The sequence below is a fragment of the Cheilinus undulatus genome, linkage group 15 (assembly GCF_018320785.1).
Source record: "Cheilinus undulatus linkage group 15, ASM1832078v1, whole genome shotgun sequence".
NCBI lineage: Eukaryota > Metazoa > Chordata > Actinopteri > Labriformes > Labridae > Cheilinus > Cheilinus undulatus.
Genome location: NC_054879.1, coordinates 6391762 through 6410557, shown reverse-complemented (window position 1 = coordinate 6410557; position 18796 = coordinate 6391762). Strand labels below are relative to the sequence as shown.

At 40.8% G+C, this 18796-nt stretch overlaps 1 protein-coding gene across 3 annotated transcripts in view; it reads right to left on the bottom strand.

Moving 5' to 3' along the window:
* Positions 1 to 18796, bottom strand: part of LOC121522334 (neuropilin-2-like) — a 179868-nt gene that overhangs the window by 39402 nt on the left and 121670 nt on the right. For all 3 annotated transcript variants that reach the window (XM_041806563.1, XM_041806565.1, XM_041806564.1), the window contains exon 12: positions 436 to 510. In XM_041806563.1, coding sequence (XP_041662497.1) covers positions 436 to 510 — 75 coding nt within the window. The remainder of the gene's footprint in view (positions 1 to 435; positions 511 to 18796) is intronic.

The following is an 18796-nucleotide window of genomic DNA, read 5'->3' as shown; positions in this document are numbered from 1 at the left end:
GCAGAGGGGGAGTTTGGACACAAATAAAAGGAGAAAGATGATAGAAGAAGAGAAAACATACATATGAGGGCATGAGACATGGAAAAATAAAGAAAAAGAGACAGAATATTAAGAAACAATTAATATGTCTGTGTTTAGTTAGGCCGCGGTACTCATCTACCACTGCAGATTTTTCCTAGAAAGCCTTCTTCGTGACTCTGATACCTGTGGAATCATAGTCCCAGAATGTCTGTGTTTGAGGAGGTGAGGTCCTCTGGCTGTGAGAGCTCCACGGAGCCTCCTGTGGGACTCCTGAATCTAACAGACTTCAAAGCCCAGAGGCCCCGTGGCGCTCAATGACATCATGAGTTTGACCTTAAGAGTGGGAGTGTGTGAGAGTGTGTGTGGAGGAGACACAGAAGCTCAATTAATGCATGTGTGCTTGGAGAGAATCACCTGGTCTCCATGCAGCAGTCGTCTGTTCCTCTCTGGGTACGGTGGGGGTCGCAGTGTCAGGTATGGTGGTGGTTTCTGCCAAAATAGAAAAACAATACAAACTTTGTAATGGGCTGCACTCAGAGGGCATTCATCTTATCTTCTGACCACTCAGAGGACTTTAAAGTAGGGTCATATTAACCCTTTAGCACACATTCATACGCTGATGGAGGAGGATGACATTTAAAATCCCTGTATGTATTAACTAATCCCTTTCAAACACCACTGGCTGTGCTTATTGGAAGTAATTTTGGGTTCAGTGCCCAAGGACACATACATGTGGACGGTGAAACTGCCAACCTTTCAGTTGACAGATGACCAGCTCAACCACAAATCCACATCATAAATACAAAAGCAGGAGATAGAAAAAGATATGAACTAGCTTTGACCCTGCAGTATTCCTCCATGCTCAAGTTTGTCACCTTCCACACTAAATCATCCTGGTGTGTCCTCAGTCACAAAGGCTTTGTAGCTGAAATAAGAAGGCATTAAAATCTAGACTATACAGCAGTGCTGCTCAACTTCTCTCAAACAAACAGCCAAATTGTTGAAAAATACCTTTGCAAAAGCCACAAATAAGTGGTGAAAAGTGGCAAAAACAGGTTCAAGTGGCAATAGAAATAAGTTAAAGGTGGCAAAAAAAGTGGCTTAAATGGGTGACACAGGACAAACCAGGCATAAAATGGCAAAAATGGGTGAGAAAAAGTGACGAAAAATGATGTGAGAAGTGACTATAATGGGCAAAATCACCAAAGAGTGGCAGAAATGTAAATAAAAAAAGTGTCTTTCAATGGCAAAAGGCAGCTTAAATGAGCAAAAAGTGGTAAAAATGGCAAAAAAGGAAACAAAATTACAAATAGCAAAAATGGGATAAAAGTGGCAAAAATGGGCTTAAAGCAGTAAAAATTGATTACAAGTGGCAAAAACTGGAAAAAGGGGCAAAAAATTGCAAATAAGAGCAATGGAAATATACGGACAAAAAACATAAGGTTGACATATAAAGCCAAATGTGTATGTGTAGGAAACAAACTGATTATTATGACTTGCAGTGTATAAGTTTTTCTGGGAATAATATTTCAAATTAATACATAAAAGAGCCATGCTATGAGTATCACTGCTATACATGCCTAAAAAAGATTACTAAGTTAAAATCTGTTTTAAATTTCAAAATACCAAACTTCATAGCAGAATGCTTAAAGTTTCTATGGTGGTGCAAAAAATAAAAGTGTGATAAGGCTTAATGTTATTAAACTGCACCTGACATTGTATAGTGATTTTCTAGCTGTCTGACTATCAAAGGTGCTTTTTAAACTGCAAGTAACCCCCAGCCATTCACACCCGTTCACACACTGATAGTGGTGTGAAGATTTATACTGCATTGCCAGTAAGTCTTAACTAATCCCGTTTATTTGATTCTATACCAACGTCATAACTGTTTGGGAATTTTCATTAGTTTTCATGGTATTAAAATTTGACTTTTGGTTTAAATTTCAGTTTAGTTTAAGCTACTTTATTTTAGGGGTGAGACCAAAGAGCCAGGTTATAATAGTTTGGGAATTTTTATTATTTTTTATTTTTATTTAGTTTTTACCTTTTGTTTTAGATTTCAGTTTAGTTTTTATAGTTTTTTCCTGTTGGATTCTTTTGATTTCAAAAAAATACTTCGTTTTAGTTTAGTTTTTATCAGTTTTAGTGTTAGTTTTAGTTTTGGGGGGAATACGGGACAACTGTCAAGGGCCAGACCCAAAAGGGTTCTTAATTTTTTATTTTATTTTTTCATTTTTTTTAATGTTTGTATACAACTCAAGAACTAAAATTTACCATGGTGTGAAGTCTTCTGCAATCAAATCAGGCCACTTTAGTCTCTCCAGGTGTTCATGTCAAACAGTGTACTGCTGCCAAAGACTAAAACTAAGGAGATTTTGTCTCTGATTTTATTTCATTTTAGTTAGTTTTGTCAGCACAGAATTTAGTTTTAGTTAGTTTTTGTATTTCTCATAAAGCTCAGTTTTTATTTAAGTTTCAGTTAACTAAAATGATTTTTACCTCTTAGTTCTAGTTATTTTGTTAGTTTAGTTAACTATAATGACCTTGCCAAAGAGGGCTGGAAAAAGTTAAAATCATACAATTTTATTGGACACATTCAAACAGGCCACTCCTCTCTCCTCATTTATCAAACACCAACCTTCCTGATGCAGAACTGAGGCTTCAGAATGCCATGGTTGACGTCAGGGTCTTTAGGTGCACTCCAAACATGCTGCCAGTGTGCTCAACCCGACAACCAAACATTCTTACCTACCACGTAAGCGTGCTAATTAACAAAAACAAATGCAGGATGCTATGCATTATACTTTAAACAAGATTGATCACATTTACAGCATCCATTGGCATGAGCCATCTGCTTCTATAATAACCTTAAACAGTTCAAACAATAAACCAAACTACGCCTTTCTGCTGAAGTATGCAGACATCGCTCTGCAGCTGCTTCACGCCACACTGAAAAGAGAAATATTTCCTCAGACCAGCAGTGATGTTTGAGTAAAGTAAGATTTAGTTTTCATACAGTGACTAATGATGTTTGTACACCCAACACTGTTGTTTTCCAAGACTGTGTATTAAGGCTGAAGTTTGTCATGATGGTGACAGTGACAGAGTGAGCCGAGGCAGTGAGCTGGCACACCGTGCCACACTGCTCATTTTACCCACTGGCATACACATATATACACCCGCGACGCTATGATGATAGATGCTGCACTCGCACTGACCTTGGTGCACAGCAGCGTGCGACCACTGTATGATAGATCAAACAGAGGCAGAAGCACACAGAGGCACACACGTCAGCAGAGGGGTATGTCAGAGTAACCAGATCTGGTCTTAATAAGGATGTTTTTTACGTCTGGTTAAGATTCCCTTAATGTTTCTGAAAGCTTTTAACACATGCTGACTGATACCACAACCCTTCAACAAATGATTCCTGCAAATGAGTTCCCTCTGTCTGATATTTTCTTTTGCCTTCTTCATCCATCACTCTCTGAGAATCCCTTCCTTCTTTCCATCTTCTCTTCTTCATTTGTCTTCATAAATCTGACTACTTTTACTTCTGCTAAGCGAAACCACAATCGACACCACAAGGAGCGCTTTCTCCACACATGTGTAGTCTTTTTCACAAACCCGATCCCTCTCTCAGGCGTCGAGGTGAAACCCTATCTGCTGTTGTTTCTGTTTCACCACAACTGCAATTTTCCTCCCCATAACTCCTTCTTTCGCTCTTTCTGTCATCTCTCCCTGAGGCATGTTTTGATTCCACTCTTCCAGATCCTTCTCTGTCTTTGTTAAGATCGCATCTCTCCTCTCAACCTCTCAGTGCGTCTGCCTGTGCTCCTGTGCTGTAACTCTGTCTGCTGTTATTCTATGTCGCTTCTAACCACCAGGTCAGTAAATCCGAGACCACTGATGATTTACCGCTTGTTTGGTTTCTTCTAGATGTTTCCATGACTCACTTGGTGATCTGCATGTGTGCCTTGAACTCTTGACCTATCTCGGTGTTTAGCTTTAAGTCCACAGTGTTGTGTGTATGCATAACTTTATTGAGTTGTTTGCACAGTCTGCTCACAGTGAAAGCATGCAGGATTATTATGTAAGCCTAAACAGAATGGTCTCATATTACTGTCCCAGCACACACCGAGCGAGCACGCACACACGCACAGAATTAGATATTAACATTGGATAAGTAGCTCCCAGCTGCTGACATTAAGCTGTTTTAATTTGGTGCCCTTTACCTCTGTAATTAGCCCCCCCATATGGAGAGGAGAGAGGGAGGAATGGAAATGAGAGAGGAAGAAAGGTGCACATAGGCAGGCGGGTGCTGTGGATGGATAGAGAGACATGGAGAAGGGAACATAACCCTTTCAACCTCTCACCACCATTTTCCTAATTAGTGACCCCACACAGCTCCTGTCAGCCTCCCATTTCTATCTCCATCTCCTTTGCTCACGTCTAATCCAATTTTGCTCTCCGTCCATCGCCTCCTCTTCTCTTATTTCCTCCTTTCCTCATCCTTTTCATCATCCCTCTTCACCCTCTTGTTCCCATCCATCACGGCTCCAGCTCTAACTACTGTAAAGGTCAGTAGATTAATTATGATGAATTACTTTACAATTCTATTAATTCGAGTGGCTAAGCATCCAACTGTGATTTAAAAGTTGCTTTTGTTCATTGTTTTTCTTTTATCTGCTGATTAAAAGTTAGTTCTTGTAATAAAATATGCATTTGGTCAATTATTAGGGAAAGTTGGTCACAATAGTCACATTTTAGAGAAACAATTTAAAACTTTTCCACTTGGGAATATTAGTGAAACCCTCCTTTCTTGAATGGTTCCCTTCTCCAGTCTCTTCTGGGAGTAGGAGATACACAGGCTACAGGTTTATTCCAGTGTCTTTATTTGACTCCAATAAACATCAAAACGGCAAGACAGTACAGCGTTCACTTGTCAGTATGTGCTGAATGCTACCTGAGTCAAACTCACTCTGTCCCACAGTTTCTATGTCCCTCCTGAAACTACGACTGGTGGGAACTAATCTTTACAACAATAGAAAGAGGATTTATATAGTAACTTACCTATTACACGTGTAAACATAAATAATATTTAGAGTACAGTGAATGCAAATGAGGAAATAGTTGTTAATAACTGTAAACTTAATTCTGTAAACCATAAATAATAAGAACAGAATAGAATCACTCCTGCAGTAATATACTAAATTCAATGCAGTGCACAAACTACTTTAATAACCACCAGGAATTTTATGAACTCAAGTAATATTAATCAACTAAAAAATGCACTCTGTGTAGCAGTGATGGTTACATTAGCAAATCTAAAGGTCAGATTCTATTGCAATGCTGTTATGGTGGCCTTTGAAGCCAAAAAGGCAGTCTCACACTATGCATACTCAAAATGCTTTGCAATAAACAGAAAGTGCTTTGCATTAATAACAGAGATAAACAGGCGCAGCATGGCTGCCCATTTGAAAAATTTTAAATTCACAGAAAACACAAAGATAATTACAACAGAAGTAGTCAGACGGACAATTTTACCCTTCAGACATGCTGTAGTCAGGTCTGCCATTTCTTGCCCATTTTTGCTACTTTGTAACCACTTTTATCCCATTTGTGGTGCTTTTCACTTGTTTTCCCACTTTTATTCAATTTTTGCAAATTCTTTTTTACCAATATTTGTGGCTTTTTGTCCATCTTAGCACGTTCTTGCCCATTCTTGTCACTTTTTTTCACCCATTTCTGCCACTTTTCTGACACTACAAATCCATTTTTGCTGCATTTTGCCCCCCCCCTTTTTTTTTTAGAAAACTTTCTGTTCCTTCTAAAACATTTTCTGTAACTTCTCATCCATTTTTGCCACATTTTTGCTGATTGTGACCCATTTGTGTTACTTTTCGTCCGTTTTTTACACTTTAACCCATTTTTGAAGCTTTTGAACCATTTTTTCCACTTCTTTTTGCCCCATTTGTATTGCTTTTCATCCTTTTTTCTCCACTTTTAACCCACTTCTGCAGTCTTTAATCAATTTTGTCGTTCTTTGTTCCACTTTTTTGCCAGTCTGCCAACTTTTCACTCTTTTTCCCCACTTTTAACCCATTTTTGCTGCATTTTTCACCACTTCTGTTTTATACCTTTTGCCAGTTTTTGTGCCTTTTTTTTTCATTTTTGCCACTTCTCACCCATTCTGTGTAACTTTTTTTTTGCCACTTTAAGCCTATTTGTGCTGCTTTGCACCCTTCTTGATGGGGTTTCCTGCTTTAAATCCATTTATGCTGCAGTTTTTCCTTTTCTGCAACTTTTTTTGCTCCTCCTTACACATTTTCTGCCACTTTTTTATGCATTTTCTCGCCTCTTTTTCTTATTTTCTGCCATCCTGATGTTTGTGCACATCATGGCTCTGAAGTCTAACATTACTTCCTTCAGTGTGGCCATCCACATTACTAACGTTACCAATTAAAAGGGTTTACATTTTAGAAAAAGCCTATACTGTATCACATCATAAATGAATAAATAAATAAAATACATTTTTTGGTGCTCTGATAAGAGTGATTATGATTCAGGTTGAAAATAAGATATGGTTATCACGGCTCAATGTCACAATGGACCATGATTTGCTGACCCCCAGGCCCCCGGTTTGGCTGGGCCCCAGAAAGCTCCCCCCTTCATGGGCGGCACTGGTTAGGGCATTTAATGACAATTTGATGTGTGAGACGCTACTAAGTGACATAAATGATAATCAAACTTTACTTAATGTTTCTCTAACTCTCTCAGCTCTTTCTTAGAGTCCGTCCACAACAACCTTCCATCTGAAAAATGTCCAACTATTTCTGTTGTGAAGTTTTTTGTGTTTGTTTTAAAGAAAAGCAAAAATTTGTCTCTTTCCTTATCAGTCTTCACATTATTGTCCTCTAGACCTTATGATAAGAATTGACTCCACAGGTGAGTTATATTTGCACAAACTCCAGCAACATTTCTCCAGGAATTAAACTCTACAGATGGGTCATCGTCACTACCCCTGAGCTACATCATGACTCTCCAACAAACACCTCAGACTGAGTAACTATCAAAGTGTTGAGTCCTGTTAACCACACACACACAGACACACACTGTCCTGGGCCTCGGGGCTCATTGTAAAGCTGCTGACTGTGCAGGCTGAGGCGGAAACAGAGACGAAAACTGTTCAATTATGGAAAGAGCTCTGGGTATAAATCTACCTCTGTCAGCCTAAATAATGACTACTGACACACTGTGTGAGTGTGTGAGTGAACAAGTGCGCGCCTGTATGTGAGTGTGTATTTTTGGTGGAGAAAGTCGACTTTTTAAATGACTGGTGACATGGTGGATGTATGTGAGCTGAGAGGGGTTCCATGACTTAGACTGAAAGCTAGTGAATGACTCTGTGTATTCATCTGTATGGAGGGTTTTTTTTTTATAACAAGGACCTCTGCTGATACTTAACAATTACTAGCTCTATACCACATGGCTAATTTGTCTTCTGTGTGCATCTGTTAACCATAAAACTGTCTCCAGCAGCTCTGAACAATGCAGCTGTGTAGAGGTAGATACTCTGCAAGAAACATAGTTGCTATTAGTAAATTCAAAGCAAACCTGAGAAGCAGTCAGCATGACTAATGTGCAAGCCTTCAAAATACTGCAATTGTTGGAATAATGATGTACGGGTGAATTTAAAACATCTAATGAAGATTTTAAAAGGGAGCATAATTTGAAAAACCCACTTCTTTTTCTGATAAAAGCTCTTTGTAGATGGTTTGTACAGGGTCATAAACCTCCTGGTGCTTGATCCGTGTAACATTTTGAACAAAGCATGGCACGATTGATCCATCTGGATTACAGGAGAATGTGGAAAAGGTGGAAAAGGGGCATGATGAATCAGATTTTTTTACCAGTGCCCAGTCCTAATTGGATCAGGAATACATAAATGTACAGTTTACCTTTAACTGCCTCTCTAAAGGGAAGTGAGTATAGTTTAAATATCCATAGAACATGTTCTGGTTCTCATTTAAAATGTAACCTTTATTGGCACATGGCATTAAGCAGGCCTGGTTCTATGAATGTGCTAACTTCAGTGAATCCTTGCAGGCTTTGTTTGTGTAGAGTTGTCAAAATCGAGCAGTGGATATTATGGATTACTTCAAAAATCAGCTTGCCACCCCTAGGCAATTCTTCATTGCAATTCCTGGTCACTTTAACACTTTAGCTAACCCCTTTAGTCTCAGATACACCCAAGCCTTCTTTAAGGGGCCTGGGACAATGTCAGGAGCAAGTGCTGCTGAGAAACCCTCTTAATTGAGACATGTTTGTTGTTTCTCCTGGTCATTGAGCTCTTTTTAGGGAGCATAGTGTAATCAAAAGAACCATATTTGATTTGCATGTTTTCTGTGAGTTCACAACAGCAGGATCTGCATACACTATAATTACATTGCATTAAAAACCATGTACCTTAATATGGAGTTGGAGTTTTGCAGCTCTAACAGCTGCCACTCACATGTTTCTGTGGGAATTTGTGCCCATTCATTCTGCAGAGCATTTATAAGGTCAGGCACTGATGTTGGATGAGAAGGCCTGGCTTGCAATCTCTGCTCCAGTTCATCCCAAAGGTGCTCAATGGGGTCAGAGCTCTGTGCGGACCAGTCAAGTTCTTCCACACCTAACTCGTCAAACCATGTCCTTATAGTCCTTGCTTTGTGCACAAGAGCAGAGTCATGTTGGAATAGAAAAGGGCCTTCCCCAAACTTTTGCCACAAGTTGGAAGCATAGCATTGTCCAAACTGTGTTGGTATGCTGAAGCACTAAGATTGACCTTCACTGGAGGAAATCAGGCTGAGTCCAAACCCTGAAAACCAGCCTCATACCATCATCCCTCCTCCACCAAACTTCACAGTTACCACAGTGCAGTCAGACCGGTAACGTTCTCCTGGCATCCGCCTAACCCAGACTCACTCATCTGATTCATCACTCTCTAGAACACATTTCCACTACTCCACAGCCCACACCACTCTATCTGGTGCTTGGCATTGGACTTTGTGTTGTGAGGCTTGCATGTAGCTGCTTGGTCATGGAAACCCATTCATGAAGCTCTTGCTGCACAGTTTTCATGCTTACATTAATGCCAGTAGAGTCTAGAACTCTTCAGCCATTGAATTAGTGGAGCACTGATGACTTTTTCACACCATGCACCTTAGCAGTCATTGATCCTGCTCAGTAGTTTTCCGTTTCCTTCTGCTTAGTGAGTTTCTGTTGTTCCTAAACGCTTCCACTTCTAATACCATCACTACCAGTTGATTGTGGAATATCCAGCAGGGATGAAATTTCTCATTCAGTCTTATTGCAAAGATGGCATCCATCACAGTACGACACTTGAAGTCACTGAGCTCTTCAGATTGACCCAGTTTATATCACAAATGTTTGCAAAAGGAGACTGCATGGCTAGGTGCTCTTATAGGTGTTCATATGTATGTTTTCATGGTATAAAGTTCCTGTAATTTCATTATCCTGCAGCACAACTTTTTTCTGCCGTCTAAGCAAATGAGTAAATGTTTGCTTTGATCTAATCTTAGAAATGGATATCATACCGCAAATTTGATACTCAAGTGCATTGGTATTTTCTTAAATCCCAGCTTTATTTCAAGCATAGATGTCCTTTCTGTTTCAAGGAGAAGAAAATGAGTCCTCTGTGAGAGAAATCCTAGAACAAGTACACTAAATCTAATGGCTGTAGCAAAAGTAAGAAAGCTGAAATCCATGAGGACAGACAGACTTTCTGGATGAAACTCACTACCAGTGAAATGAATGACGAAACACTCCTCCGTGCTTAAAAACCAAAAGTATAGGTTTGATTCGTCTGTGGCTGAAAGTGCTGGACTAATTATTGTACCTCTAGTGCAGACGAGTGGGTGGGAGAATATCTTCTTTATAGCAGGAAACAATTATGGGACCAGAAGCCTAATTAGCCCAATGTACAGCAAGCTACCTATAATATCTGTTTTTTTCTTAAAGTGCTGTACAGAACCACAGAAAGAGAACCAGACTTTCAGAGTATAAGCAAGCATGGTTAAAAAGCCACTAATAAAGCATAAAGAGCGACTTTAAAAGCACAGCCTCGTAGCGCACAGCTGAGACGCTAAAAGCAAAGAAGCTCTGTGTGTGAGGAAATAACAGACAGTGAATTGCTCATTAGCTGATTGTGCAACAAAGCACCATAAGGTATGTGAATGTAATTGTAGCCTTAAGTGTGAAGCTAAGTACGACAACAACCGAGATGATAAAAAGAAGCTGCTGGCAATGAATGGGTAACTACATCAGTGAGCAGTAGTCAGCTACAAAGGAAATGAGTTTAAGTGTGGCAGAAACCATTAAGCTAAGTATGCCATTAACCGCTCAGGAGAAAAGAAAGACAGCTCTCCAAATTATAAAGCAGTCATTTGTTCACAAAGGACAGGATTTCAAAGCTCTATCAGAACTTTTGGGATGGAAAAGAACGCAGATAGTTTCAGAGTGAAGGTGAATGTGGATGGAAAATTAATTGTTTGTGTGTTTATTCCTGAATTTTAATGAAAAACAAGCAAGTTAGGTCACTGGTTAGCAAAGTCTAAACCAGAAAATATTCATTATGCAAATATTTTTGGTAACTTTCCCCCTAACAGAGATGAATCTTACTGTGTTTTGAATTTGGTGGACTGCCAACTAAAGTTTAAGGGCCCTTAAACGCCGGGTGCAAAGCGTGTGGGCGTGCACAGAGGTGTCTTTTCTATCCCTGATGCAGTTGTCATTTTTATGCTGAACTTGTTTAAACAACAAATGGAACTGCACTAATGGGAATGTTAGTCGTGCCCTGTCTCCAACAGGGCACAGCGCTGTGACACATGCCCACATGGAAAGAACCTGACCGTTTTGACTTGTACTGCAAATTTTTGCTAGATAATAAATGCATCAGACTCCATGCACAGGGTCTGAGTGCATGGTGTTGTGTTTTTTTGGATTAAGGATCCAAAAAATGCATCTGAGAAAAACAGACTGTGTGCTGTAAAGTCCAGGTAAATAAACAGACACAATCTTCTTGCCCTAACATTAAGTGTATAAAAGAAAAGAGATATCAATAGAGAAAGGACTGGGAAAGCTCACCTGCATGCAGATCATCTGGGCTTCCAGTCTTACTCACCCTAGAAGGTGTTGTGATGATTCTAAGCTTGGTTTAAGTTCAGTTTAGTTTGGTTAGGTTTTAATTTTAAAAATAATGACTTGTTTAATTCAAGTCTGTGGTTGTGGATCAGCTGGCAAGTCTGGTATAGGGTGACCAGATGTCTCGCTTTTTATGGGATAGTTCTGCATTTTTATTACTTTTCACACACTGAGATGCTATGCTGCATTGTGATTGACAGGCTCCAGTTTTCAAGTGCGTTTTAAAATCTGTCAACCATCAAATGGCTGTGTGGAGGAAGCAGCGAGGGCTTCCTGTCATCATGGGGCGGGATGAGCCATGTCATCATGTCAATCAAACTGGGACGTCCCAGGTGAAGGGCACGCCCGCCTCCAGTTGCATGAGTTTGCATGTTTCCCCTGTGCACGCGTGGGTTCTCTCTGGGTACTCTGGCTTCCTCCCACCACCAAAAACATGCTCATTAGGTTAATTAATCACTCTAAATTGGCTGTAGGTGTGAATGTGAGTGTGCCTGGTTGTCTGTCTCTACATGTCAGCCCTGTGATTGACTAGTGACCAGTCCAGGGTGTACTCCGCCTCTCGCCCAATGACAGCTGGGATAGACTCCAGCCCCTGCCACCCCCAATGGGATAAGTGGTATAGAAAATGGATGGATGGATATTTGTTTTTTTTTAATTTGCAAAGTCTTTTGTGTGCTGCTGAATAAACCGGAAAAGCAAAACAAAACAAATATGAGCTAAGGGGCAGAACAGAAATGATTAATTTTAAAGTTATTTTAGACTTCCTCTATGCATTGGTATTCTACACAAACGTAGTCTTTGTCCCACATCTGGTGAGTTGGGATCTGGTCATCCTAGTCCAGTAGCAGTGGATGCCATCTATCTGAATCAGCATGGTGCATTCAAGACTACCGGACAATGCAGTGTTGTTTCAACACAACTTCACCTATTGCTCATTTCACACATGAAAACCAGTCCAAAACAATTCATAAAACTGAGAAGAAAAGAAAGAACAGGAACTTTTCATTTCTTATCATTCCTTACAGTGCGAAGACCTTTACCATGAGGAGTGGTCCGGCACAAAGCTGGCACATTCTCGTCCAGAAGATGCAAAAATGAGAGTTTCTTGATAAAACCTGGTCTAAAGTTAGAAGTCCCTGGTGCTGTTCTGGATATTTAGAGGACACATTAAAAAGATGGACATCTGAGCTTGTTAAACACACAAGCTGCACAGTTTTTCCACAGTTTACTATCTGTGGATTTTCTGATCTGTTCAAATAAATTGTTTAATGATAGAGAGGGCTGAGGGAGGGAAAGCTTCTGTCTCTGTTTGTTTCCAGGATCCTCTCTGCACGCTCTATAGCGTGTTGTGACTAATACATGCAAAACACACAGAAGCACACACAGCCACAAGACGGAGTTGGATGTTTCGTTTTTAGATATATTTTTGGGCCTTTTATCCCTATATTTCTAGAGGAGGTGATACATGGGGGACTGGAGCCCCCGGCCGGACTTGAACCCGGGCAGCCTGAGTACTTGGTACATGACCTAACCGCTAAGCTTTCTGCACACTGGAGTTGGATTTTAAAAAAAAACCTATACATAAATAACAGATATTAAAACAAACTGTTCAGAGTCTTGTTAGCAAAGTTAAAAAGAACATATCCAAGGATTCCAGCCAAGGAAAAGAGCACATGAATGTTTTTTCATGTTAAGCTCACAGAAGAATGATCAACATAGCGCCCAAATGTCTTCTGCGGATTGAAGTTGTGCTTTTGTGCAAATGCTGAAGTGCTCACATACTCTTAGTTGACTGTTTCTGGTGTTGTAAGAAAGATTTAGTGAAATACAATTTAAATCCGTCAACAACATATTTCATAGAGATTCATGTGTTCTGCGTGTTCAGTGGCACACGTAGAGGAAAAGAGTTTTAGGAGCCAGCTGGAGTTCAGTGTATTTGCATCTAAAGACTGAAATTTGTCATGTAAACAACCACAAGCCAGCCTGCATGTGTACCTTGTCCCAAAAGGGAATGAACAAACTAATATTTCTGACACACACCTTCTATCTATCTTTTTTGCACCGTCACTGGATCATGCACAATCTAGATAGCAAATGTGGATCCCTGTGCACCACGCCCTGAAAACAATGTGCTTTAGGCTGTCCGAATAGGCCTCGAAGCTACAGATATACACTTAAATTGTCAGTAAAAGAGGGGATAAGGTGAATCTTTGACCCTGTGGTTTAATTTCTGCATTAGCATTCAAATCTCTGATAAGGGCTGGAAGTTTCTATGGATGGATTAAAAGATAAGTCCTGAAAAAATGAAAGAAAGGCCAGGCCTTTGTAAGAAAAGCTGCAAATAGGTGGTGAGGCATGCCTAAATATTTGGAAAAACAAGCTTTTTGCCCACAGACTCATATAAACACCCACAATGAACCAGTGCCCAGTCCTGAGTGTTTCCATGTGTGATATCTCAGCCACGGAGGAAAAGAAAGCAACAAACTTAACCGCCCTTCTGAAAGGAACAGAGCATAATGGTGATGTAGATTAAATATCTATTTAGAATCTATTTTAAAGTGTGCTTCGGCTTCCAGGACTACTTTCGTGAACATCTTTGTAAACTGTCCCGCTGCAGCGATGGCTTCTGTGTTTGTTAGCACATATGGCGATGTCAGGAGGAGCACTTAAACCCTCCGCAATGATCGCCAATATTTTCCCCAGCCACTCTGCTTTTCATTGTCAACCAAATGGGAACATACTGCTAGAGTCCTGTAAAACTCCAAACATTTATTCCTTCAGGAACAAGCACTTTTTAAAAATAGTATCAGATTCCACTCTTCTGCACCCATGTGTTTGGAAACGGCACCATGCCTGATTTATGGATTGGCTAGCTGTGGAATCATGAAACATTCACTACAGGGGAAAATATTAGCTTTAAAAACAGAATAAAGTCAAAGGCGGCTTTGAAATAGGAATGCCTCGACTTTCAAAAGTCTGTGGCAGGTGAGGGATAAACTTTGAAAAAGGAGGATGAGAGAGGAGAGGGTAACAAATCTATGAGGGCAATGAGGTCAGGGAGAAGGGGAGGATAGATGGTGTGTGCATGTGGTGTGTTTGGAGGGGTGTTTGTTACAGGAGCCTTGGCAGGAGACAGGAGAGTGATTAAATTCTTCTGATGGGGAGGGAGTCAAGGGGGTGGAGATGGCTGCAGAAACTGCAAACATTTGCACGCCTTTCCTTATAATGTGTTTGTATCACAAGAAGTAGGAATCAAACTTTACTATATGAATTTAAAGGACTGAATCAGCAGAAGGCAGATCACCAAAGTCTTTTTACTTATTAAGACGTGTCACTTCATTTCTAACCAACAATTTATTAAAATCCTGCAGCAAAATCTAAATCACTTTGTCTTTATTAAGCTGACACAATGGCTGATCACTGTGATTTAATGATGCTGTATTATATTATATAAACTGCAATGTCTGAGCGCTTTAAAAATAACATCTTTTATTTTGTTTGTATAATAATTTTCCTGCAATCTCTACGTCTGTAGAAGAAGACAGGCGAGGGAGAGCGAAGGAGACGTATGAGTGGGTGGAAGTCAGGACACATCCCACCAATCACATGATAGTATCTGGACAGGAGCCACGACTCACATGTGAAAGCTATCAACAACGTCAGACCTGGGAAACACACAGACACACAGTTGGCTAAACCTGAATGGTTGGCTGGAAACCTGGAACACCTCTAAAATGTTCTTGAACAAGGAATCCAAACAACATTCCCTCCTGGGTGCCACTGTAACGACAGACGTGGTTTTCCATCGGCAACATTATGTGAAAGACAGACACGGGGAAGAATCTCCTATCAGCCCCTTTGCATGTAACAGCACGAGGCATGAAATCAGGATTATTTTAACATTTATTTAGCTTACATGAATGGAAATATGACCCAGAATGCTTTCCAACAAGTCATACGACTCATGAAATTTAACAATTTATAAAAATGTGCATCCAAAGTGGGAGTTTTACTTTACAGCTGCCTCTTTGCAGAATTGGCCACAATTCATTCTGCTAAAAGATTTATGAGGATTGTTTTTTATTTGTGAGGGGTTTCCCTTCATTTTATAACTATTCAGAAGGACCAACATGTTCTCACGTCCAATGTGCAACAAGACGACAATCAGACTGCATCACACAGCAACACTTAATGCTCAAGTCAGATCGTATTTCTGTTGGTCTCTTCCTAATGTGATTAAAGATGTGGCCTGTATCAGACTCATCCCTTCACTTGGATGGATTCTGATACAAATCTGCGTTGAAAATACCAGATTTCAGTGTGACTTGTTCGGTTCAAACTGTCACGAAAAGATCAGATAAAAAAAAAAAAAAATCAGATCTAAGGCCACTGGCTTGTCAAACTGATCCACAAGGTTCCATTTGGCTCTTTTCTTGAGATGTATTGAGCTGAAGTCAACCAGCTATTTAGTCAAAGCTTAATGCTAGATGAGCAAACTCCCATGCTCCCCTAAGAATCTCTGAAAGGGCTGCCCCCTCATCACCGAGTATGTTTGTGATTTTCATGGGCAGGATCGCGAGGCATAGGCGGGAAGAGGGGGGATTCTGGTTTGGGGACCTCAGAGTTCCATCTCTGCTTTTTTGCAGATGATGTGGTTCTGTTGGACTCAGCTGGGGTCCTCCAGCAGGCACTGGAGTGGTTTAGAGCAGAGTATAAAGTGGACATAAAGACAGTCAGCAGCTCCAAGTCTAAGGCCTGGATTGCTCCCTCCGGGTGGGCGAGTTTCTGCCTCAGGTGAGGGAGTTTGAGGAGGATCCTGTGCAATATGAGTATGTAGGTTATGTGGTTGAATCAAATAATGATATGTGCAACTCTGGGTATATGTGGGTTATACCTTTGAGTATTTCTTCTATCTTATCTGGTTGCTCATGTGCAGTCCAAGACAAATTTCACTAAGGGGACAATAAAGTATACGTCATAATATTATATTGCATCGCATCGTGTCATAAGTATCTCAGGGTCTTGTTCATGAGTGAGGGTAAAAGGAAGCATGTGACAGGTGTAGTGGTGCAGCTCCAGCAGGACCATTGCGGTGAAGAGGGAGCTGAGTCGGTCAACCAAACTTTTGATTTACCAGCTGTATGTCCCAATCCTTGCCTGTGGTCATGACTTCTGAGTAATGACTGAAGGACCAAGACTGCGGATACAAGTGTCCCAAATGAGTTTTCTCCTGAGGCTGGCTGGACTCAGCCTTAGAACTAGGGTGATGAGGGAGCTAAAAGTAGAGCCACTGCTCCTTTGATTTGAAAGGAGCCAGTTGAGGTGGTTCTGGCATCTGATCAGGATGCCTCCTGGGTACCTCCCTCTGGAAGTCTTCTGGGAATGTCCAAATGGGAGGAGACCTTGGGGAAGACCCAGAATGTGCTGGATCTTGTTTGGTCTGGGAACACTTCAGGATCCCCTAGAAGGAGTTGGAAAGTGTTGCTGGGGAGAGGGATGTTTGGGCTGTCTTGCTTAGTCTACTGCTACTGCCACCCAGCTTGAAGAAGATGAAGAAGAAGATGGATGGATGGAAAGATGGATGGATTAATATTGGATGCTCAGGGATACAATATCCCTGACATGCTCAGATACACAGTCTTACTAGTCCAAACAGCAGCAGATGAATGAAGACAGAGCTGTTATGAGCCTCTCTAAAACACCGGACATAAAGTCGCTTTCTCTCCGTGTTTACATCTTTCAATGCGTCTCTTATTATTTCCCAGAATACCTCCCCCACCCATAACTCCACACTTTTTAATGTGGATAAAAAAACCTTAGCATTTATTTACACAACTAAGACCAAACCTTTGTCTTTATGCCAAACAGGTGGCGTGTGTGTGTGCTCATATGTGCCTGCTCGCCTGCCAACAACTAGGTGTGGAGTGAACGAGATGAGAGCATAGCAGATGTTCTGATAGCTTAGTCATTTAAAAATGAACAAAACTGGCAGCTTGGCAGCTCTCACTTCACATTAGATAGTGGAGGTTACACGTCCTGAATTACATGTTGCCTCCGTAGCTAGCGTAAATGATCAGAATGAGTCCTGTGATAATATTCTGGCTCTTGTTTCTGTTTTTGCATCGCTGAGTTTTGGCACCATAATGGGATGCTAAACTACATGATTGTGTGCCCCCTAAGAACCCTGTATCCATAATTTGGGATTTCTTCATTGTAATTGGGTGCTGAGATTGTTTCTCCCATGTGTGGAAATTGTTTCACAGCCCTGAAGTCAGGTCAATATGCTTCGGTGTAAAATATGGAAACAATAGAGGCGGTAATGGAAAAACTATTTCTTTGTCAAAGGTAATGTTCAGAGGATATGAGTTTTAGGACTGACACTGTGTCAGTTTAGTCACAAGTACAGGAGGACAACATGCTGCTAACACAACCAGTGTGATTGAAAAACAACAAAACCAGAGGGACAAACTGCCCAGGGGTTAAATCACACCTATGTGTGGACACTGAAGTGGGAGTGGGAGGCCGGAGTTCCAGTCGGATTTGATGAAGAAATAAACTCTGTGGTACGAGGCTGCTTCCTTCAGGTGAAAATCTTCACCAGGGTAAGGTTGCATGGTGGTTAGTGAGTCCTCCCTGCTATGTCTGCAGAAGGCTGTGTGCAGGACACTACGGCCAGATTCTTAACAGACACCTGAAAGTATGAGCACACCATCCCAAATCTCTGCTCCCTCTACTGGCTTCCTGTCAATTTTAGAATTCTTCTAGGTCCCAGAGTCTGGAGGAGGAGTGGAGAGGCACAGAATCCACATTGCTTGAAGTCCAGTGTGAAGTTTCCACAGTCAGTGATGATTTGGGCTGACATGGCATCTGCTGGTGTTGGTCCACTGTGTTTTCTAAAATCTACAGTCAACGCAGCCATCTACCAGGACGTTTTAGAGCACTTCATGCTTCCTTCTGCTGACAAGCTTTATGGAGATGCTGATTTCATTTTCCAGCAGGACTTGGCACCTGCCCACACTGCCAAAGGTACCAGAAGCTGGTTCAATGACCATAGCAAACTGGCCTGACCTGAACCCCATAGAGAATCTATGGGGTATTGTCAAGAGGAAGATGAGAGGCACCAGACCCAACAATGCAGATGACCTGAAGGCCACTATCAAAGCAACCTGGGCTTCCATTACACCTGAGCAGTACCACAGGCTGATCGCCTCCATGCCACGCCGCATTGATGCAGTAATTCATGCAAAAGGAGGCCCAACCAAGTATTGAGTGCATAAAAATCAACATATTTTTCAGAAGCCTGACATTTCTGTTTAAAATATCCTTTTTTTATTGATCCTATGTAATATTCTAATTTTTTGAGACACTGAATTTTGGGTTTTCTTATCTGTAAGCCATAATCATCAACATTTCAAGAAATAAAAGCCTGAAATATTTCACTCTATGTGTAACAAGCCAATACAATATATGGGTTTCACTTTCAGAAGAGTGACAAAAAATGTTGAACTTTTTCATGATATTCAAATTTTTTGAGATGCACCTGTAATTTCTAACATCTTTCACAGACTTT